The sequence below is a fragment of the Danio aesculapii genome, chromosome 2 (assembly GCF_903798145.1).
Source record: "Danio aesculapii chromosome 2, fDanAes4.1, whole genome shotgun sequence".
NCBI lineage: Eukaryota > Metazoa > Chordata > Actinopteri > Cypriniformes > Danionidae > Danio > Danio aesculapii.
The window spans coordinates 8,109,841-8,133,233 of NC_079436.1; the positions used below are offsets into that span (position 1 = coordinate 8,109,841).

The following is a 23,393-nucleotide window of genomic DNA, read 5'->3' on the forward strand; positions in this document are numbered from 1 at the left end:
TAATATCACAATATTATTAAATATGAAAATTATAACAATATCAACAGCAACACTCACGCACAATACCCATGAGATTCAGTCATTTCCTAGAAACATTAAAAGTGCAGTGCACTTCTTTTTTTCTGGTCAACACAAAGGCATTGTGGCATGCCTCGCGTTTTTGGAACGTAAAGCACATTCGGTGTGATCGATCCCTTACGCGCCCTGCAAGCCTCACAATTTAGCCACCTTTTGCGCCTTGCGCTTTTGCCATTGTATGCAGTGCGCTCGCAGTTGAAAAAATCTATTCTGAGTGGTAAAAGCGCATTACGTCAGTCACGTCTTTTTTTATTGTCCAATAAAATGAAAGCAGAGGCGGGATTTCCATTGAGATTACAGCAGTGTTTGTGTTGTCGAGACAACTACAGGGACTTTAAAGATGGAAGAGAGACTAGTGGTTGCAATTGTACCGAAATCAACAACACTCATGCACAATACACAGCTGATTCGGTGGTTGCCTAGTGACATAAAAAGCATGCGCGCTTCTTTTTTTTGTTTGTTACCCAAACATACTTTGAGTGGTGCGGCTAAGTTTTTAGAACGGAAAAACATGTTCGATGTGATCGGCCCCTACTATCACATAAATATTTAATTAAATATTTATAATTTTAGAAATTTTATTATTATTTTATTTATAAATTTTTATAATAAATTAAAAAAAAATCACATTAGAGCTAATAATTGCAATTTTCGCCCCATAGACGTCCATTTATATGCATGGGAATGGGCGTTTTGCATGTCACTGTGTTCGAAAGCTCAAGTTTGGTGAACTGTGTCCTAGTGTTGTCACGATACTGAAATTATGGTACCAATTGTTACTGAAATTAAAAACTCCCATTTCCCGCTAACATTTAAGCGATGTTGAGCGTGTTCCTAAATGCCACTGGTTTAGGAAATTTGGTTCTCTAATTTTGATCTCCACTGTAAATATACCCTCAGTCACCAACACTTAAAGTGAGTGTTTCTCAACCACGTTCCTGGAGGACCACCAGCACTGCATGTTTTAGACATCTCCTTCATCTGTCACACCCATTACAGGTCTTTCAGTCTCTGCTAACGAGCTGATGATCTCAGTCAGGTGTGTTTGGTTAAGGAGACATGGAAATGTGCAGAGTTGGTGGTCTTCCAGGAACGTGGTTGAGAAACACTGCTTTAAGGCAATATTTTTTATAAATATATATATATATATATATATATATATATATATATATATATATATATATATATATATATATATATATATATATATATATCCTCAGACATTTGTCTTACATGACAAGCTTCTACTTGGCAGTTAGTTCATAAAAAAATTCTACCCACATGTCATTCCATTGAGACAAACCTTGAAGATTCATCTTCAGAACACAAACTAAGATATTTTAGATGAAATCTCGAATCCTCCATAAACAATCAAAAATTTTGGCTGCATTTACACTGCAGATCTTGATGATCAATTCCGATTTTGTGACTGTATCCGATTTTTTTGATGACCTGCTTACATCACCTTTTAAAAGTAACTGGTATCTGATCGTCTGCATTTACACAGCACACGGCAAAGGTTCAATGACCAGGAAAAAAAAAAAGAGCGGGCGCTGACTGACAGCTGATAATTAAAGAGTGCTCTTTTCTCTATTCCTGTATGTAATCTGTTCGCAGCTTTTGACAAGCTTTTTTACTATAGTTTATGACAGAAAGGTTCTCATTTGGCCGTCTTCTTTTGATATATAGGCTTTTTTTTTTTTACCTTTAGGCATCTTAACGTAATGTCCCTGGCGTGGTTTATGCACGTGATGTATGCACTAGTTTTATATTAGTTTATATTGGTTACGTGGCGGACATTGCGCTCTCTCGCTCTCGTTAACATACCTAAAAAGCTGTGCTATAAGACAATATAAAAGCTGTTTTAGTCCTCGTGTATGAGATTTAAGGTTTGCGACTGCTGCTGAAGCCTGTTCTGAAATTAAAACTTAAGACTTGACGTCATTCGCTGTGGTTTTTAATGATGTGCGACTCGCATTGACAGGTGAAAAATCCGATCTACCTGCTTACACTGCAGACATGTGAACACAGATCCGATACATTTCGGATCAATTTCCACATATGAACAAGGCCTGAGTCTGATTTGAGTTAATCGGAATCCATGTGATTTGTTACACGTACATGGGCCATATCCGATCTGTGCCACATGGGAGAAAAAAATCAGAATTGAGTCACTTGAACAGTGTGTGCAGTGTAAATGCGGCCTTTTTGGTGCACAAAAGTGTTCTTGGAGCTTCGTATGATTATAGTTAAAAAACTGAAGTCACATGGAAAGTTCTGACAATGTTTTTGGTTCCTTTTTTTGCACTTTGAACATTTCAGGACCCTTTCTATGTCTTTGGAGGATGAGGGAGCTCTCAAATTTAATCTAAAATATCTTGATTTGTGTTCTGAAGATGAACCAACTCTTTAAGCTCATCACAAATGTCCTGCAGAAACTGCTTGCAGATGTAAGATTATTGATTATTGTTTTCTTGAAAACTGTGACTCTTTTTTTTCCCATTTCTCATTTAAATGATTCTTTTGAGCCAGATTGTAAATAGTTGGATATTTTTAAATGATACACAAATAAAGATGCCCACCAGAACTATGCAGATCTCCACATTCATTCTGTTTGATTAGCTTAGATTCAGTCAAACATGTAATATGTCAGTCTAAACCAGTGTTTCCCAACCCTGTTCCTGAAGGCACACCAACAGTACACATTTTCAACCTCTCACTAATCAAACACGCCTGAATCAACTCATCAGAACATTAGAAGAGACTCCTGAAGGGAGACATTAAAAATATGTACTGTTGGTGTGCCTCTGGGAACATGGTTGGGAACAAAATTTGCTCATCCTCAGGAGGTTACCCTAAAACTAGTCACAAGTTTCAGTTTTTTAAATTCAGATCTTACTGTACATCACCTGAAAATTTAGTAAATAGGCTTTCCATTGATGTTTGGTTTGTTAGGATGGACAATACTTGGCCTTACTTTATATTATGTAGCCTTAACTGCTATGTACTTGCAACCAAAAGCGCTATGAATACTTTCCGGATGCACTGTACTGCAGAACACTTCTGGTGCTTTTGAGGTGGGATATGGGTAGGGTTATGGATAGGTTTGATGGTATGGGTAGGTTTAAGTGTGGGTTAAGGTGTAAGGGATGGACAACAGTGTAATTAAAGATGTAATTACAGAAACTAAAACATAAATAATTCCACACAGGTATTTAATCAATCGTAAGTACGTAAGTTACACATTCACAAACTGAGTTTTGATGTACTTGCAGTAGTAAATTTACAAAACGCCTTAATGGGAACATGGTCTTCTTAATATTCTACTGATTTTTGGCATAAAAGTAAGATCAATTATTTTGACCCATGCAGTGTATTTTTGGCTAACGTGACTGATTTTGTGGTCAAATTATGAGTAAAAAAGCTGCCATTTTAAAGTCATTTTAGCTTTCAGAATAGATCAAATCTAAAATTAAAGGTCTTTGCTTCATATTTACTCTCATCTCTGCCCATGTCGAGTGAGAGCAGCTCTCCTCTAGAGGCAGTTTCTTTCATTACCAGTGTAAAAATCCAGATGTGTGGAAGTAATGTATGTGGGATCATTTCAGCTGAGCTGAGCATTTCCCTTTGACAATTGTACCATCACGTAAAGCTATGCTCGGTTTCACCCGTGAGAATAAATGAAGCCTACTCCAGGCACAGTGAATTCACTTAACAATGTGCCTCATTCTCTGCACTGCATTATATTACCGCTCTGAAACTCTAGCAGATCTCAGGATTTGAATGAGCTCCAGAAAAAAAAAAATGCCCAGATCCAACACTGATAATCTAGTTTAAACTCTTGTGAAATAGTGTGCACTTACTGATTATATAATAATAAAAGAGCACTCATGTGTACTTTTTATGACCCTGACATGTTTCAAACTACCTTTGTTACAATGTTGAATTAAAATATTTTAGACCACGTATTTAATAACGTTTTTGTTATAAATTAATGTACATTTGTGCAGTGCTGCATAATGCACATGTACAGAAATTGATTGTAATTTAAATTGTAGTGTTATATTACAACCTTCACATCTACAAAAGTGTCATATTAAATACATGAATACTGTACATTTTTATTTGTATTTTTCAAATATTACCCAGATGATGTTTAGCAGAGCGGGGAATTTTTCACAGTATTTCCTATAATATTTTTTCTTCTGAAGAGAAAGTCTTATTTGTTTTATTTCGGCTAGAATAAAGAAGATTTAACATTTTTAAAAACCCCTTAAAGGTCAATATTATTAATCCCCATAAGCAAATTTTTTTCTGATTGTCTACAGAACAAACTTGCTATGTTTACAAATGTGTTAAAAGAATCTTCTTTCCGTTTTTATTTTGCAGTGGGGCTAATGATTCTGGAAGGCTAATAATTCTGTCTTCACCTGTTTTAATGAAATGACATTAATGTGTGCTTTAGATTACCATAAATGAAACCCTGGCCCATAAACCTATGTTAAACAAGTATATTTATAGGTCAAAATGATAGATTTTTTTAGTGCCAAAAAATTCTTTAGACACTTAGCTGATGATTGATTATAAAGCTTGTTTGGCATGCTGTCCCGGGAGAGAGCCCTGAGCTCATAACATTCTCGAGCCCGGGGTTCCCTTCCATTTGCAAGGGGAGTTTGAGCTCAGGTAGATTTCGATAACTCCCCTGCTGTAGTAACTAATGAGCAGATCGTGATTGCTCTTAAGAGACGACTACTTACTAGGAGCATGTCTATGGTGCTGATTTGGATTAGTCAATTAGCTTAAGCTGCATGTTTTTGGACGATGGGAGGAAACTGGGGAACCAACACAATCTCACGGCAATTCGTAACTTTTTTTTTAGTGGCTAATTCGTATGAATTCGTACAATCTAATTTGTACAATTTAGTACGATTTGCTCATTCTCCAATAACGGTTGGGTTTAGGGACGGGGTTAGGTGCCACGCCTCCTTTTTAAAATCGTACCATTTCGTACGACTGAACTCGTACGAATTCGTACGAATTAGCCACTAAACTGTCAAAATGTAAAATACTTACGTTTTCTCGTGAGATCAGGCTGGGGGAACCCGGGGGAAGCTCACGTGAGCACGGGCAGAACGTGTAAACTTTGCACTGAAACGTTGGCTTGCTTGGTAAGGGCTAGAACCAGTGACGTTCTTGCTGTGATGCAACAGTGCTAACCACTGGGCCACCGTGCCCATTTCCCCATTCAGACAGAATGCTTGAGCATACTTCCCGAGAGGCATTTCAAGCCATCGAGTGAAGTGACTTGCCTTAAAGGGACTTTGACTCAATCAATCCCACAATGCACTGATGTACACTCAGCAGCTAGTTAATACCCATAATGTAGTGAGAGTTTGCAGGCCGAATGAATTTCTGTATCCGACTACAAGATGGCGACCACATCAGAATATAAGTCCGATCAAGTCCGATAAAGTAGGTTTCTAAATAAATTATAATTTAATTAAATTAACATTTGTACACATGACTAAAATCAAAATACTTTACTAATAGACAAAACTGCATTCCTTCAGTGCACTGTACACTACCTGACAAAAGTCTTGTCGTCTATCCCAGTTGTAAGAGCAATAAACAATAACTTGACTTCTAGTTGATCATTTGTTAAAGTGGCAGAAGGTAGATTTTTCTGATGAATCATCTGTTGAACTGCATCCCAATCATCACAAATACTGCAGAAGAGCTATTGGAACCCGCATGGACCCAAGATTCTCACAGAAATCAGTCAAGTTTGCTGAAGGAAAAATTATGGTTTGGGGTTACATTCAGTATGGGGCCTGAGGACAGCCTGACGAATCAAGAAATTTAGGCAATTTCTTCAGCAGGGTAGCGCTCCTTCTCATACTTCAGCCTCCACATCAAAGTTCCTGAAAGCAAAGAAGGTCAAGGTGCTCCAGGATTGGCCAGCCCAGTCACCAGATATGAACATTATTGAGCATGTCTAGGGTAGGATGAAGGAGGCATTAAAGATGAATACAAATAATCTTGATGAACTCTGGGAGTCCTGCAAGAACCCTTTCTTTGCCATTCCAGATGACTTTATTAATAAGTGATTTGAGTCATTGCAGAGATGTATGAATGCAATTCTCCAAGCTCATGGGAGTCATATCCAATATCTATTCTATTTCCACTGCACCATGACTTTATATTCTATACTGTACAGTATTTCTGTTAATCGACAAGACTTTTGTCTAAGCAAAGTCAGACCTTACTGTCCTAACTAAATAATAAAAAATCAAGGCATGATCATATTTTATTTTGGTTAAATAAGTGTAATCTAGAGGCCTTTGCCTTTCATATAAGCCACTTCTGATACCAAATGATCAACTAGAAGTCATTACTTGTTGTTCCTAAAACTTGGATCGGTGACAAGATTTTTTTTCAGGTAGTGTATTAGTGGACTAATGCAGGGAACAGTGAATCAGGGTAAAGGAGTCAGGATGCTCTGTAGTATCTGCAACTGACATAGTTCCAATTTTTCCAGTGCACTTCATTTCATTTTGTCACCTTCAATCTTTGTTCACTCTTTACAACACTAGATAGATTAGATAAATGTCAGACTTAAAGGCCAACATGTTCGCATCTCCTGGGACGTAAATGTCACCACTATCCAGCTACAGCAAATCACAGTGTTTGTGTTTTAGTTCACTAGACAATATATGAAGGACAAGTGTTCAGTACATAGATTAGAAGATGTCATTGATACATCTGGTTAAAGATATTTTTAATGTACTATTGGGGGTCATTGTGGTTCAGAAATGGTTACCATTCTAACACCGGGTCCAAACTACATGCGACATGCAATACAAGCTATCTTTCCATGTTAAAATGTCTATTTGTGAAAGGGTTTCTATTTCTGCAATGCCACAGCTGGGCAACAACATAAACTACAATGACAATGATCACCTCAGGTACTGATTATGTGCTTTATTCGGTGTTATATGCTACCAATGTGAGTATGAATACCATTTTACGTGACATTTATTAGCGTGTTGCCAGTTCACCTCAGATCTTGAAAATAAAATAACTAGGGATGCACCGATCCCAATACCTGGATCGGATATAGGTTCGATACTGCATATTTTTGCTGGATCAGCTATCGGCCAGCTGGTACTGATCCAAATCCAATCTTGCGTGTGCGCTATATTCGATGTAATTTATAAACCAATAAAAGCCAGGAAGGTAGCCTATTAAAAGGCACTAGAAAGTTGTCATGTAGGCCTACTATATCTGAAATGTTTTGAAGCCATTTTATAGTTTAATGTGAAGTACAGATGAACATACACGTGGTTAAATTCATGTTCAGTTCAGCGCTTCCCGCCGCTGCGCCTGTCAGTCATTCTCCATTCATTCACAATTCAAACTGCGTGTCTTGTTCATGACAACTCCTAAAAAATTTCTCCAAGACTTGTTCCTGTTAATACAAGTAATCAGTGGAGGAATGCATTTAGTTTTGCATTAAATGGGTTCTTTCTGACCTGCAACATCATTGCTGTTTTGAAATCATGTTGGAGATTGCATTTACAACACTGGAGTAGAGAGGGTTATTACCTGCTCTTCACACACAAAGTAGGCCTACGTGAAACTTTAAATGAGAAAAGGCTCAATAATACATTGGACAGATCCTCCACACACTGATTTTTCCACTTTGTGCTGCTGTTTTGGAAGTGTCTGTATACCGGAGGGCTGTGTCTCAGTGATGCAAGCGCTCCATTCATGCACCGGCTGCTCAGACGTGACATGCGCCGCTCCATAAGATATTTTTCTTACAATAAGCTTCTGTTCTCTCATCCTTCCGACTGAGTTTATTTTTCCAAGGGGAATACTTTAAGTGGTGCAAATAGTTTTTAAAGCCTGGCTCATTGTGGTCAAAGCAGTTGATTAAATGAATAGGCTAACAGTGAAACTGACGTCCCGGCGCATATGGATTGTCATTAACAGAAAATTATTTAGCCTAATATAGGCTACTCTGAAACTGTGAATAATTCACTTTAATTTTAAATATTAATATTTTATTTAACAGACTTATTTGTCAATTTGTACACTGAAGCATGGGTCTATAAGCGGACCTTGTTTTGAACTTCACCTCAAATATTCTTGTTTTTTTTGTAGATAACTGACCAACAAAAATACATTAAAATAACCAACAAATTATACCAAACGAAATTTGTTTCAAAAAGATAATTTTTCAAACAAAAAATAATTTTTCCGACATGCTTTTAGTTTCTCAGTCTCACTCGCAGCGAGTTTATGTGAGAGAATGTTTAATAAGTAAAACACCTCAGACGGTTTATTTTAGTCTGCATCAAACCTGCCGGAAAATATCAGGCTTTCCTTAAAGGCTTGCTATTTTACCAACGATTAGGGTATCTTAATACAGATTTCAAAGAAAAATCTTAATATTAAAAAGGAAACTGGACCACAACAGATCATATCAATGTCATAATGAATTCTCAAATAATGTAGCTCATAGTTTACAGCAAGCATCATGTTTAGTTAGATTGTGCCATCTGTCATATACAGTAGGCCTATAGGTCTGTTATTTTTTACTAAAGAAGATATATTATTTGAGTTTAGCACCTGAACTTTAGAAACTGTAATATGTTAATTAAAAAACAGTACCGGGATTGAATCAGTATCGGTCAATTTTGGTATCGAGATCGGATCGATTTAAAAAAATGGTATCGGTGCATCCCTAAAAATAACTAGCAAACGTTTTGAAAATGAAAGTTTGAAATGAAACCAACAACATCAGTCATTCTGTAGCCAGATACTTTAAATACTGAAGAATGCAATGTTAATGACTGCAGTGGCTGGTATTAAAATGTTTCTGTCATGTCGAAACAGACAAATTGCTTGTCGCTGGAATCTTTTCGTGTTGTGTGTAGTAAAAGACACTGCGTTTCAGTTAATACTGAAAGAGTCCTTCAAGTATGAATGTTATTAGCTGCGTGTACATCAAGTGAATGGTTTGTCAAAGAAATCTAGGCATGGCTTTGGTCACCTGTGCACATCAGCAGCGTATATTTTTCAGCACGGCCAAATCCTGTTGCTTCTTGGTTTTGAAGAGCATCACAAAGTTATAAGGGGAAATAACGCCTTGTCCGTGTTCATTGGTCTGTCCCATGACTATGTAGTTAAGCCCTGAATAACCAAAACAAACACAACATTACATTAAAAACAGCCCAATATAAATAACATATACACCTTTTGACATGTGGCATTAAGAGTTTGACAATTAATCAACAGATTCCTTCAAAAAGGTTTAGTCATTTTGGAATAAAACAAAATCCCTCATGAAGTAAACTGCAGTAAGGGTTGCCAGGTTTTAAATATGCCACTTCCGCATTTCCACACCTCCGGTTTCCCCCACAGTCCAAAGACAAACGCTATAAGTGGATTGGATAAGCTAAATTAGCCATAGTGTATGAGTGCGTTTGAATGCCACAGTGTATGGTTGTTTCCCAGTACTGGGTTGCAGCTGAAAGGGCATTCGCTGCATCAAAAACTATAGAATACACAAGACATGTCACTCGTATCTTTTTGAATGGGGAAGAGTGTAACGCTCAATATGACAAATATACTAGTACAGGAGCCATTCATCAATTGCTATATGGCGAATAAAGCCCGCCTTCTAGTCCAGGAGCCAATCATCTATTGCTATAGACTGACAATACTCTGGGGGAAGGGTTCGGATTAGACGTGACTTTCTGCAGATTGTATGTGATTTGGATGTTTAGAAATGAAACTAAAGGCAAAGTTGTTATTTAATATTATTGGTGATTCCTAAAATAAAACTCAATGGTAAGCTTGGCAAGCAGTTTTGGAGAATTTGATGTTTCCCCATTCAAACAGAACGCCGAGAGGCGTTTCAAAGAAGGGCACCGAGTGAAATGACTTGCCTTAAAGGGACTTTGGCTGCATAAAACTTATGCCAAAATAGTTGGTAGTCCATTCCGAGGTGGCGACCCCTTATAAGGGACTAAGCGAATTAAAATGAATGAATGAATGTTAAATAATATTTTAATATTATTAAAATATCAATATTTTAAAGTTGTAATCATTGGACTTTCTTCAACTTTTTAGGTGTCTACTTGGCAACAGTCCTGGAGAGTCCTGCCAATATGTAAACATCTGTGCACACAGTCTCTCCATTAGAGCTCCTGCACCTCACAAAAGTGTGCTTACTCCATCCTAAATCACTATTTATCATTGGCAGGATTTATATTCAATAGTCTAAAATATTTTTAGATAGAACCATTTCAGATAAATAGAATCGAAATAATATGTCAAACCTTTAAGAGGAATGAAAAGTAGACTCGGCAACCCTGACAACAGTGTGCGCTTAATCTTCAGGTCAAACTCATGTTTATAATATGACAGTATTTTGCCAGTATCTTCTCATAGTATATTTCTAGCACTTTACTCCCATTACAATGCTGGTCAATGCATTTGTTAGCTGTGCCTTGTTCAAAATAAAATGAAGTTCTTGTTTACACCCTTATTTTAATACTTCAAATTAAAAAATCTTTTCTAAAGACTTCTAATGATTCATAAAGACTCATATCTAAAGATTCATAAAGTGTAAGCTGCACTTAAGTCAATGACCATTACTAAAACACACACAAATAGGCATGGGACGATATCTGTTTTCAAGGTATACCTTGGTTTGGTAAAGTCAAGGTTTTAAAACAGCTAACATTTTCTGCTATACCATTATAACTGCTATGCCGTTTTAAATGGTAAGAAATCTGTGTTTTTCATTGCAGTGTTTCCCCTACCATAATATTAGGGGGCGTCCCGCCCTGCCAATGGCTTTTTCCATCATATTTTTATACAAGGTTACCATACCGTCAGAATCATATACTGTACCCCCCCATGCCTACACACAAACACACATACACACAATCAATGGTAAGCAGTTCAGTCAAAGACAGAGAGTTCAAAAGCAGAAGCAGCATTAAAGGTTTAATTAACCCTAAAATGAAAATTCTGTTAGCAATTACTCACTCTGAGGCAGTCACAAGGCTACACAATTACATGCTTTCTATTTAGGATTTTCCATAATAAAAACATTTTTGTCTGGGTAATTTTGAGCCTTCAGTTTGAGTGGGCTAGTGCCACCCAGACAAAAATGCTTTTATTATTGAAAATCCTGAATAGAAAGCATGTAATTATTGTAGGGAGAATTATGAATGAAATGTAATATTGATGATTGTACAACAGTTGTCTGGTTCTCGAATTTGATTGGCTGATAGCCGTGAGATATTCTGCAATATCAGAACTCGCTCAGCCTCATCACCATTCTATATTACTCTGCTCACATAGACAGCAGATCAATAAACTCACTACAGTTTGACAAATATCGCAGCTGTTGGACAACATAATGTACTTTTGAGGCTGTTTTAGGCAAGATTGTGGTTGTTTAGATTGCAACTATGCAGTTTATTTTCAAGGATAGTGTCTATTTAAATATTTATAATTTCTGAGATACAGCGAGTCATCTGCCATCAGCCTGTCATACTGAGCAGAGGAAAGACAGTAAACGTTACGCCACAAGATGACAACAGAGACCTCCTAATAAGCCCTTAGAGGAGAAGAGATCACCATATTTTTTTAAACTACAGCTGAACAATTAAACGATCACCTGTTTTGTCATCAATTAAGATATTACATTAGAGAATCATTCAAATATTAGCTCTAAAATGATGTTGGTGAATTAGTAAAGGCTATATAAGGTGGGGCAAGACCATTAAGAGAATTAAAAACAAATAAAAGAATCTTCGGTAACACTTTATAATAACTACACACTATGAGTCTTCTATTAAGCATTAGCAAATAGTGAATTCATTATCTGTTAAGCATCAACTCTACCTTCATAAACATTAGTAAGCAGGTTGTAAATGCAGTTACAAATGCTGTATTATTGACTTATAAGGAAGCGCTATGAATACTTTCCGGATGCACTGTATAACAAGTATATTTAACCAATCATTGCTTTCTGTCATTTATTTTCTGTCTGAAATTACATGTTCTACTTGGCTGACAACCTATGTATCTGCGTACTTCTGCGTGTTAATGGGAGAGCGAGCAAGAATAGAAGGCAAAACAGTACCTCCTGAACCAGAAACATCTGATTCCATTTTCCCATTCCATAAATGCATCAAATTTTATAATATAAACATGTATAAAACAACGACAAGCTTACAAAACCGTTTTAACAATAAGTGGATGTGATCTTGTGCTTTCAAAAAGTTAGCTATTGCTAGTCTCTCTGAAATTGCCTGCCTTAGCTATGAATTATTCAATATGAACTTGCATGCTTGTTATTCCAATAACATTTTACAACACTCTTGTGAAAAAGATGATTACTTAAAAAAAGGAGTACTTTTATTGGCCATAAAATAATCTAAAGTAGTCACTGGAACGGTACCTTTTAAAAAGGTGCAAAAAATTAAGTTGCAACACAGTACTCTACACATTTGCTTTAATATAATATTACTCCAAAATAATATCTTTTGTTTATTCCCTTGCTTTTCATTTTTAAAAATTCAACCGCAAATGATTAATCTCAAACAGCTCCTCTGAAATGCCAAAAACTGTCCTGCCTCCTTCGACGCAAATTCCTCCATGGCACATTTCTAGAAATTTCCCTCAAAACAAAACAGTTGCTTTTCAGAGTTTCCGAGAAATGGCTTAATATTTCGCTACTAAGTGAGCTGAGGTAAAGCATGGCACAATAAAGTCACATACCATCCATGTGGTGGAAGAAAGTTATTATTCTAGCTGTCTGTGACTCAAGGAAACCAACCGAGAGCCTCTCCTGAGTGAGCTTAAGTTTCACACCCGTGACGCTGAAATGGCATATCCTGCCTGAAATATCTCAGCACCATAAGTGGAGCCAAAAGACTTTTTTTGGGGGGATGAAATTTGCAAACTATCACCTTCATCTACCTCAATCCAACTTTAAACATCTGCTGTACTCACCAGCTGAGATGGTTTCAATTAACCCTCACGCATATTAGAAATGGCAGCTTAATTCATGCCTAGTGGACAAATTTGGGCATGAACGTCTCACGTGTGATTTTTTTTTTACTAAATATCTAAATATATAAACTGTTCATCTATGAACAAATAAAAACTAATAATTAATGTATTTTTTAAATGTCTTTTTATTTATTTACCTCCAAATGTACAAATAAAAATGCTTTTAAATTCAGTATTGGCCATTCATTTCCTATTGGACAAATTATGATTTAAACTATGGTTTACAATTCGCACAGGCTCATCAAAATTATACAATAAAAGATTGGAAAAACATTGCCTGGTCTGATGAGTCTTGATTTCTGCTACAACATTCAGATGGTAGGGTCAGAATTTGGCATCAATAACATGAAAGCATGGATCCATCCGGCTTCAAGATGGAGGTGTAATGGTGAGGGGATATTTTCTTGGCACACTTTGGGTCCATTAGTACCAATTGAGCATCGTGTCAACACCACAGCTTCCCTGAGTATTGTTCTACCATGTCCATCCCTTTATGACTTCTGATGGCTACTTCCAGTTGGATAACGCACCATGTCATAAAGCATGAATCATCTCAGACTGGTTTCTTGAACATGACAATGAGTTCATTGAACTCAAATGGCCTACACAGTCACCAGACCTCAATCCAATAGAGCACATTTGGGATGTGGTGGAACGGGAGATTTGCATCATTGATGTGCAGCCGACAAATCTGCAGCAACTGCGTGATGCTTTCATGTCACTATGGACCGAAATTTCTAGGGAATACTCCCAGTACCTTATTGAACCTATACCATGAAGGATTAAGGCAGTTCTGAAAGCAAAAGGGGGACCAAGTAAGTGTAAGAAAAATTTTACTTTATAATTACTTTTATTTATGCATTACTTGATCCGCTAAATGATATTTTGCTCTCGTGTGCATTTGTCCCTCTGTGTTCTGTTGTTCGGTTTAGTATAGTTTAGTATTTTTATGTATTGTATTTTATATATATTATTATTGTATTGGTTTTCTTTTCTGTATGTTGTAGTTTAGTAAAATGCAAAAAGCACATAAATAAATGCTTATTTTGCCCCAAAATATCCTCTGGTATGGTAAATATCACCTAAAATGATTAACCTAGGTATTTTTATAGATGGATCAGTGTAAAGATACTCACCTCTTCTGACCAGTGGGCATTGTTTGCAGAGGACTGTGACTTTAGTGCTCATGGTTTTCCCAGCTTGTTGTACGGCTAAATTTCCTTCTTTATAAAGGTGCATGATGGAAAAAGTGGCAAGAACGCTTTGCTCCCTCATGGCTGCTGAGATAAGAGTGGCCGTAATCACTGAGGAAGGAGAAAGAAGAAAAAAAAACAGCAAATTCACAGTATCATGGTTTCTTTTTGGCATAAAACTGCATGTTCATGGTTATGTATGAAGTATGTATAGTCTTGCTCTGTGCGCTTCTGCTGTTTTCACTGTGCTCAGCAGCTTTACTGCCGCTGCAATTAAAATAAAGGAGCTGAGTCTCAGTATCGGCCTGAACACATTTTCCATCTATGAGCATTATTAAAACAGAAACAGCGACTGAGAGGTTTAGTTAACTTTTAAAGGGGACCTATTATGCCCCTTTTTACATTTTCTCTGATGTCCCTAGAGTGTGTATGTTAAGTTTCAGCTCAAAATATCCCTCAAATAATGTTTTAGAACTCTTTGAAACTGCCCCTTTTAGGCTATGATCCTAATTGTAATGCAAATGAGATTGTGCTCCCAGGCCTCTTTTCAAAAGAGGGTGGATCTACAAATGCCTATGTGTCAGCATAGTGGCAGATTCAAAAACAAGACTAACGTCCAATACAACTGAGGAAGAGATCATCACTAATGGGGCTTTCTCTCTCTTATGACACATACAAAAAGAGAAAGTCAATCAAAGTGTTTCTACAGACTGTTTATATGAAGTGTCATTATAAAAAAAATGATTACATTTTTATCATTATTAGCTGGTTATATTGAATTCACAGACTATTGCCCCACAACTGTGTTTAAACCCCTTATAAAAGTGATTTTTGCATAATAGGTACCCTTTAAATGTAACCGCATTAGCAAACAGTGCAATATTTGCATGAATTACATCATTTTATGCGTTACGTTTCTTGAATGTTTAAACTCAGGTTGTCAGATTGACATGCGTGTGCCTGACTATCAAGCCCCAAAGGCTGATTTAAGGCTGATTTGAACCATTTTCTATAAAAGCAACGTCATGCGATAGAAGGAATATTTTCCATACTAAAAGTAGTTTTTGTCTTAACCAACACCTGAAATTTATATTTCTCACAGGTGAACAACAGGATAAACTGACAATAATCACCTCAGATAAACCTCATGTGCTTTTTCAGTGTTAAATGCTAATAATGTGAGTTTAAATGCCATTTTACGTGCCATTTATTACTACTGAAAGAAGCAACAGATAGTTCACCTCAAAGCTTAACAATAAAATAAACCGTTTGAAATTGAATTTTCAGAACTGTGACTCAGTGCAAACCAACACAAATCAGTGATTCAGAATGTACATTTAATAATGTTAAAAAGCTTTAATATGTATTAATTAGATTGTAAATCTTACCATTTCGTTGGAGTGCAGTGAGTGCACTATTGTGCTCACATGAATGGCTGTATTTAAATTTCTGTCGTGTTTCGTCTGGGGCAAACAGACCAATTGCTTATCACTGCAAATCTCCTCACGTAGCATGATGTCAGGACACAGGGTTACAATGTAACCTGCTCACCTAATGTTTACATTCGTAATATTTATATTGTTTGCTAATTAATAATCACCTTATGTGGAACTCTAAATCTGCGTTTTATTTTGGAGGCTGTTACTGTCCACCAGAGGTCCCATTTTGGTTGCGGATACATGCTTTGAGAGCCTTCATGACTGAATGAATGGAATATAATTGGTTAAAATGGCATTGGGTGGGTTAAAAGAGCCAAAACAAAGACAGCGTTCCGGCACGTAACGCACATTTTCAAAGATCTGCCCTCAGCATTGTTTTTTAGATAAACAAGAATGTTCACTTAACGTTTCTTAAATATCTGCAAACATATTATGGTATTTGGTAATTTGGTGATTGTTGTTTTACTGAATATTTTATTTAAAAATTCTTAAGAAATTTCTGAAGAAAATTTCACTTTCTTTATAATTTCACAATTATATTAAAAAAATCGAATTATTTAAACTAAATTTTTGATAAGCAATTAAGTTACATTATTAAGTTGTTATATTATTGTCATTATATTACAGATACAATAAAGAAATAAATAAGTATAAAGTGATACCAATATTCATCTTCAAAAGTCATTTTGATAAAAAGTGAATGAACTTTTTCAGAATTGAGTATTTCATTGCTATTTTATTGCTTTTATTTCATTCATGTCTTAATAAAAGCACTAAACGTGTGAAAAATGCAGGAATATTCATGCCTAGAGCTGCAAAATCAAAGAAATTCCAAGAAATCCTGCAGTTAATCTAGTCTGCGGAAAGCAAAAACACACTTACAATCAAACAACCACCACTTACCAAAGTTACTTGAGCAGTAATGACTTTCAATTGTTCCAGTCCTTTTACATTTCTGCTTGCAAAGTTCTTCTGAATATGTAAGAGCTTTTGTTGGAAAAGAGGTAGAAGGATCAGTTTCGACAATAACTCACTAGAACAGAGTATAAAACACACACATTTATTTCCGTCAAAGCACTTTTGTAACAAAATAGAAGCACATTGGTCTTCCCTTGTGACCCGACTAATGGCTTCCATATGAAGCAAACACAATAAATCTTCGATACATTCCAATGTCATTACCTACACGCGTTTATTCTCATAATGTACAGCAGTTTTACACCGTGCCGCTACTTGCATTTTTCATGTGAATGAATCCTGGTGGACTGACCTGCGGGTGGTGTGCTGGGTGATATGGTGCCCGCGGGGGTCAGAGGGGCGCTGGCTGTGCTGGGACTCCTCCATTTAAAGCGGTAATGGCCGAGGAATCCATCAGCAGTCAGACTCAGGTCGGAGAGAAACGTTATGAGGAGATGATGACCGTCTGAATAAATTGGCCTAGGAGAGCAAATAAATAAATGATGTTGACCATATATCCTTTCAAAATACCTCTGTACGGTAAAGCTTTATTGACCGAGTGGACACACTTTATTAATCAAAAAGGCAGTTTGTAAGTGCACTTTAAAGAAGAAAATCGCACGGACAATTAAACACGGGCTTATTACACAAACCAAGTCTGTATTAAAAGTCTAAACATAAACATTTATTAGGGTTAATGGGGGGAATGCAGTAATGTAGCATCAACCACTGAAAAAAAACATTTAAAATGAATATACCCTTACACACACACACACACACACACACACACACACACACACACACATACACACACACACACACACACACACACCTTTTTAAAAGTATTTTTTAGAAAAAGGCTTATTTTACAACTCTTCTAGAGTTAAACAGTTCAGTTTTACCATTTTTGATGATCATATATATATATACATATATAGATAACTATTATTTTAAAGGTAATAAAATAATTAATAGGCTTTTAAAAGTAATGTATTTAACTTTTTTTGTCATTTTAATAAAAGCAAACTAACTTTTATTTTACAACTATTATTTGTACTGCTGACTATATTTATCTCAGTGTTTGCTTGCTTGAATGATGTTTGCCAAGTTTTGCATGAAAACTCGTAATGCTCGATCTTGCAGATTCGCACTCTATAACATCAGAAAGGTCCGACCCTTCCTATCTGAACATGCAGCTCAACTTATTGTTCAAGCTCTTGTTCTCTCCAAACTGGACTATTGCAACTCTCTACTAGCCGGGCTTCCAGCTAATTCTATCAAACCTCTTCAGCTCCTTCAGAACGCAGCAGCACGAGTGGTCTTTGATGAACCCAAAAGAGCACATGTCACTCTGCTACTCACGCGTTTGCACTGGCTGCCAGTTGCTGCTCGCATCAAATTCAAAGCTCTGATGTTTGCTTACAAAGCGTCCTCTGGCTTTGCTCCTTCGTATCTGCACTCACTTCCGCAGATTTATGTGCCCTCCAGAAACTTGCGTTCTGTGAATGAATGTCGCCTCGTTGTTCCATCCCAAAGAGGGAAGAGATCACTTTCCCGAACTCTCGCATTCAATCTGCCCAGTTGGTGGAATGAACTCCCTAACTACATCAGAACAGCAGAGCCACTTGCTGTCTTCAAGAAACGACTAAAAACTCAACTGTTTAGTCTCCACTTTCCTTCCTAATCTTAACTGCCTCTCTGGCTATACCACTAACTGTACTCTCTCTCCAAAAAAAAAAAAAACATTACTAATGCTTTGCTTCTTAGACTTTACACACCTGAAACTTGTCTATAGCACTTGTTCACTGTTGCTCTTATAGTTGTGTAAATTGCTTCCTTTTCCTCATTTGTAAGTCGCATTGGATAAAAGCGTCTGCTAAATGACTAAATGTAAATGTAAATGTAAAACTCCAGAAAAACATGTAGCTCTCCATGAACTATATAGGTGATTCTATAGTTGCAGGTACATTTAGTGACCAAAGCCGTCCTTTTTTCAGCTTTTAAAAAGTTTTGATTATCTATAAAATGTGTTCATCATTTTCAAAGATCATATTCCCAAAAATCATGATTTCTTGATGTCCGAATTAGTCAGTGTATTTCTTCATCATTGTCATTGTGCAATCAATGTATTTCATTTAGCTTTTCTTTACAAAAAAAGTGGCGCAGTGGGTAGCACATTCGCCTCACAGCATTAAATATTTTAATACTGATTTCATTAGTGTCATGTGATCTTAGCAGTTATAGCAAGTAGACTGTTTGGCTAAAAAGTTGCAAAGCTGTAAATTGTTACTGTCAATTCAGTTACAATTTAGTAACTACCCATAAGGATTTTTCTTGCTATGGTTTATTGTGATTTCTACACATTACTAAATTCATAACAGAGTTGACAAACAATACAAAAAAATGCTTTATTCCCATAACATTATATATAACATTAAAACATTTAATCATTTATGTTTGGCAAAAGCTGGATTATACATTAAATATGCTTTCAATGAGATACTGGAAATAATTGCTGTTTTTAAGGAGTTTTATTCTTTAACTTTTTGAAATGTCAAATATACAAGTAAGAATCACCCATATTGCTTTTAATGCATATAATAATCTTTACAATAACTGTAACTAGTGTTGTCACTATACTGGATTTTACCATTTTGAGATGATACCTTCAAAAAATATCAACATTCCATACTATTATCTATAATATTATTATTCATTATTATTTAATGCACCAGAGCCAAAATGGACATTAATATTTTTAATAACTAATATAAACAAACTTTTGAATAGCACATCTTTGCATATTAGCCTACTTGTTAGTGGTAGTAAGCTGTTACATTATCATTTATAGCATATCAAAAACATTATTTCCTATGTTTTAATCAACACGTGTGGCGTTTAGAGTTCTTTATCATGGCGATCTACTGTTGTCCAGTTCAGAGTTAACTCCTGAAAGAAAAAAAACAATTGAGTGTTACAAATTAGCTATAATACATGTCTATGGATCAATCCTATGTTGTCCTGCTAGTCGTATGGGTATTTTTCTGGGAATAGCCAACAATGCATTGTATTGTCATAATTATAAATTTTTATATTATGCCAAAAAAATCATTACAATATCAAGTAAAGACCTGTTCATAAGACCTAAATCTGTTCAACTTTAAAAGTGATTTTCTCAATGTTTAGATTTCTTTGAACCCAAATTCCACATTTCTAAAATAATTGTATCTCTGCTAAATATTGTAACCAGGGGCGGATTGGCCATCTGGCAGTTCTGGCAAATGCCAGAAGGGCTGGACCATTTTTTAAATGTGGGCCGGTCCGTTTTTTAAATTTTTTTATTTTTTTCAAAATATGTGTTGTTTTTACATGCAGGCAGCTTTTATCTCTTGCAAGGTGTGAATATGATGACGATGATGATGATGATGATAATAGTAATAATAATAATAAATGTTGGTGAAAGCCAGCTGGTTTCGAGATGGGCCGACACAATTTGAGGTTATGAGGACGTAATCAAAATCTTGCAAGAATGTCAAACAAACAGTAAGTGCAACACAAGCTAATTGTCAGAGATGGACCATAAACAAGGAAAGGCAGTGCTGAAAAGCTCAGAGAAAGCAAAAAAATGGCTCTAAAATCAGACGCTGCCTAAAGTATAAAATTAACTGAAATATTCTTGAAAGGAGCAACGCAGTGGCACAGTGGGTAGCGCTGTCACCTCACAGCAAGAAGGTCGCTAGTTGGAGCCTCAGCTGGGTCAGTTGGCATTTCTGTGTGTAGTTTGCATGTTCTTCCCGTGATTGTGTGGGTTTCCTTCGGGTGCTCCGGTTTCACCCACAAGTCTAAAGACATGCGCTATAGGTGAATTGGGTAAGATAAATTGTCCGTAGTGTATGTGTGTGAATGTTTGTGTATGGGTGTTTCACAGTGATAGGTTGCAGCTGAGGGGGCATACATATGCTGGATAAGTTGGCGGTTCATTCCGCTGTGGCGATCCCAGATTAATAAAGGGACCAAGCCAAAAAGAAAATGAACTAATGAAATAAATGTATGTATAAATTTGTTATAAACAGGTTCTTTTTGTTCCAGTCATACATTAAATGTTTAAATATATATTACATATGGCTGTGTTTCCCAACCATGTTCCTGGAGGCACACCAACAGAACATATTTTGGATGTCTCCCCTATATCACCCATTCACTTCAGGTATTGGAGTCTCTTTTAATGTTCTGGTGAGTTGATTCAGGTGTGTTGGATTAGGGAGAGCTTGAAAATGTGTACTGTTGGTGTGCCTTCAGGAACAGGGTTGGGAAACACTGACATATGGTACTGCATATATGATTTCACCATCTGTATACAAATATAAGTAGTGAATGTGCGTGTCTGTGGGTGGGGTTTGTTGGTGTGGCTACAGTGCCAGGGCTGAATTTTTTGTCCCAGTCCGCCCCTGATTGTAACCTAACAAACAATATACCAATAAAACAACATATTTATTCAGCTTTCAGATGATATATGTGTGTGTCATATGCCGGGTTTTGTGGTCCAGGCTCACATACTGTACATAGTAGCAATTCACTGTCCATGGTGAAAAATATAAGCTCTAGTACTGTATATTATGTAATACATTCCATTACATTTTCTAGTATAATCACATACATTTCTGTTGGGGGTCAATGTCTGTGGCACATAAACACTGAGCAGGTTGTAAATCATATATTAATGCATGCGTGATGGACTGAGGGTCTCACATGGGTGGGCTGTCTCCGCAGAACTTGCCGATCTTACGTGTCTCATTAGTTTCTCCCCCATTAAACACAGCCACATGGTCGTAGCGGCAGTAGCTGTCTCTCTCCACATCAAACTTCTCAAACTTCAGCTCAATGATCTGCGAAGGGGAAGTTACTTTGCAATTTAAATAAGACATTTATTCATACTCGTCCTGTCAAGACGCTGTCAGCCATGCATGAAAAGCAGAGAAAGAATGAATTATCACCTGGTCTAGAGGAGCAACAATATGCCAGGAACACGTTACTCCCGGTGGGTAGTCTTTATCTGGCCAGTTAGGGGTCTTTATTGTCCCAGAGGGTTTGTCTAGAAGACCCCCACAGTACCGGTCAACTGTAATGAACAATAATCAGTTATTAGTGTTATGTAGTGTAACATTTTAATGTATTTGAGTAATGAAGTCAGAAACCTGTGTTTGGGGAAGCTATTCTGAAACTGCAGCTTAAAGAAACTGTCTACAATTTTTGTAATTAGGCTCATTTTCCAAGTTAATTAGAGTTAAACTATTATTTTTTAATCCATTTAGCCAATCTCCAGATATGGCAGGAGCACTTTTAGCTTAGCTTAATTCATTGAATCGGATTAGACCAGTAGCATCTTACATTGCACACTGAAAAATCGTCATAGGAATAATCAATCCCTGCGTTCATTTTGCTTGGGAACTGAAAGATTGCGTGCATTTTAGTTCAGTTACATTTAAATTTAATGAACTCTTATGTGATTAATTCTATGTATGTTGGGGGCGACCTGTGCCTCAACCTGTGCCCCAAGTGTGAACTTAATGGCTTTTACGATGGGTGTGAGTCTTCTGAGTTGTCATAGCTTCCGGTCTGACGCATTCGCGTGCGTATGAATGGAAGTCTATTGGGGAGAAAAGTCCAGTGTGACCGCAGCTTAAGAGCTTGATTAGCTAGCCCAGGGGTGTCTGATTGGGGTTGGAACTAAACTTTGCAGGATACTAGCCCTCCAGGACAGAGATTGGACACCCCTGTTGTAGATCAACACAAACAGCATTCAGAAGTATAAACCAGCCTTAAGGCAATACAATGTTTAGCAGTTAATGTATATACAATGTATTAGAGACAGCAGTGCAACACACAAGCGTCGTATTGCTTGTAGTAAACACACACCCTGATCTAATGCAGAGCGCAAATGCAAACAAAGTCATTGTAACATATTGTTGGCACACACAAGCGTTCATTGAGGTTCGTAAGATTACAGTTGAACCAGATATGCGTCCATGCTTCTGTATGCTTTCATCTGTTATTTCGTGATGTCTGGAAGATATCGGCATAGGAAAAACTATAGTCATTTATAATAAACATGTTTTTGAACCACATACTAAAGTGTATAATGTGCACAACTCTTTGTTAATGAATGCTACAGAACACCGTAGTCTAGTAAACTTTGGTTTTGTGTTTACCTTATGAATAAAGTTGTTGCTCATGTGCTGATTTTAGTTACTTGTACATTAAGGTAAACAAAATACCCGTGAAGAAACACGACACATGAGGTACATACTGCCAGCTAGCATTTCTGAAGTGTTTTTGTAGAGCAGCGGTGTCCAAACTCAGTCCAGGAGGGCCGGTGTGCTGCAGATTTTAGTCTCAACACGCCTGCAAGGATGTTTCGAGAAAGCCTAGTAAAGCTGTGGTCACACTAGAGTTTGAGCTTGTGAAATTCTGTCGTACGACGCTGCGAAAAGGGCAGGATTAAACAATATGATTAGACATTAAAAAAGCAAGCGATTGCTCCATATTTTAAAATTCTGTACAGAGGTCATGTTTTGATCCTCGATTGGTCTCACGCAGTCAAGTGATGCGATTTCGCAGGTCAGAG

At 36.8% G+C, this 23,393-nt stretch overlaps 2 protein-coding genes across 3 annotated transcripts in view; one reads left to right on the forward strand and one right to left on the reverse strand.

The window, feature by feature from the left end:
- Positions 1-1,233, forward strand: part of LOC130240460 (plastin-1-like) — a 53,076-nt gene extending 51,843 nt beyond the window's left edge. For both annotated transcript variants that reach the window (XM_056471982.1, XM_056471991.1), the window contains exon 16: positions 1-1,233. This exon is cut by the window's left edge and continues 1,243 nt beyond it. The gene's annotated coding sequence lies outside the window, so the exon portion shown is untranslated.
- Positions 1,234-5,241: 4,008 nt separating this feature from the next.
- LOC130240473 (procollagen C-endopeptidase enhancer 2-like) overlaps positions 5,242-23,393 on the reverse strand; it is a 28,002-nt gene continuing 9,850 nt past the window's right edge. Inside the window, exons 4-9 of the mRNA XM_056472003.1 lie at positions 21,763-21,887; positions 21,518-21,654; positions 17,082-17,248; positions 16,715-16,798; positions 14,316-14,483; positions 5,242-9,276 (exon numbers count right to left, since the gene is read on the reverse strand). Of these exons, the coding sequence (XP_056327978.1) occupies positions 9,146-9,276; positions 14,316-14,483; positions 16,715-16,798; positions 17,082-17,248; positions 21,518-21,654; positions 21,763-21,887 (812 nt within the window). The 3' untranslated portion in view covers positions 5,242-9,145. The remainder of the gene's footprint in view (positions 9,277-14,315; positions 14,484-16,714; positions 16,799-17,081; positions 17,249-21,517; positions 21,655-21,762; positions 21,888-23,393) is intronic.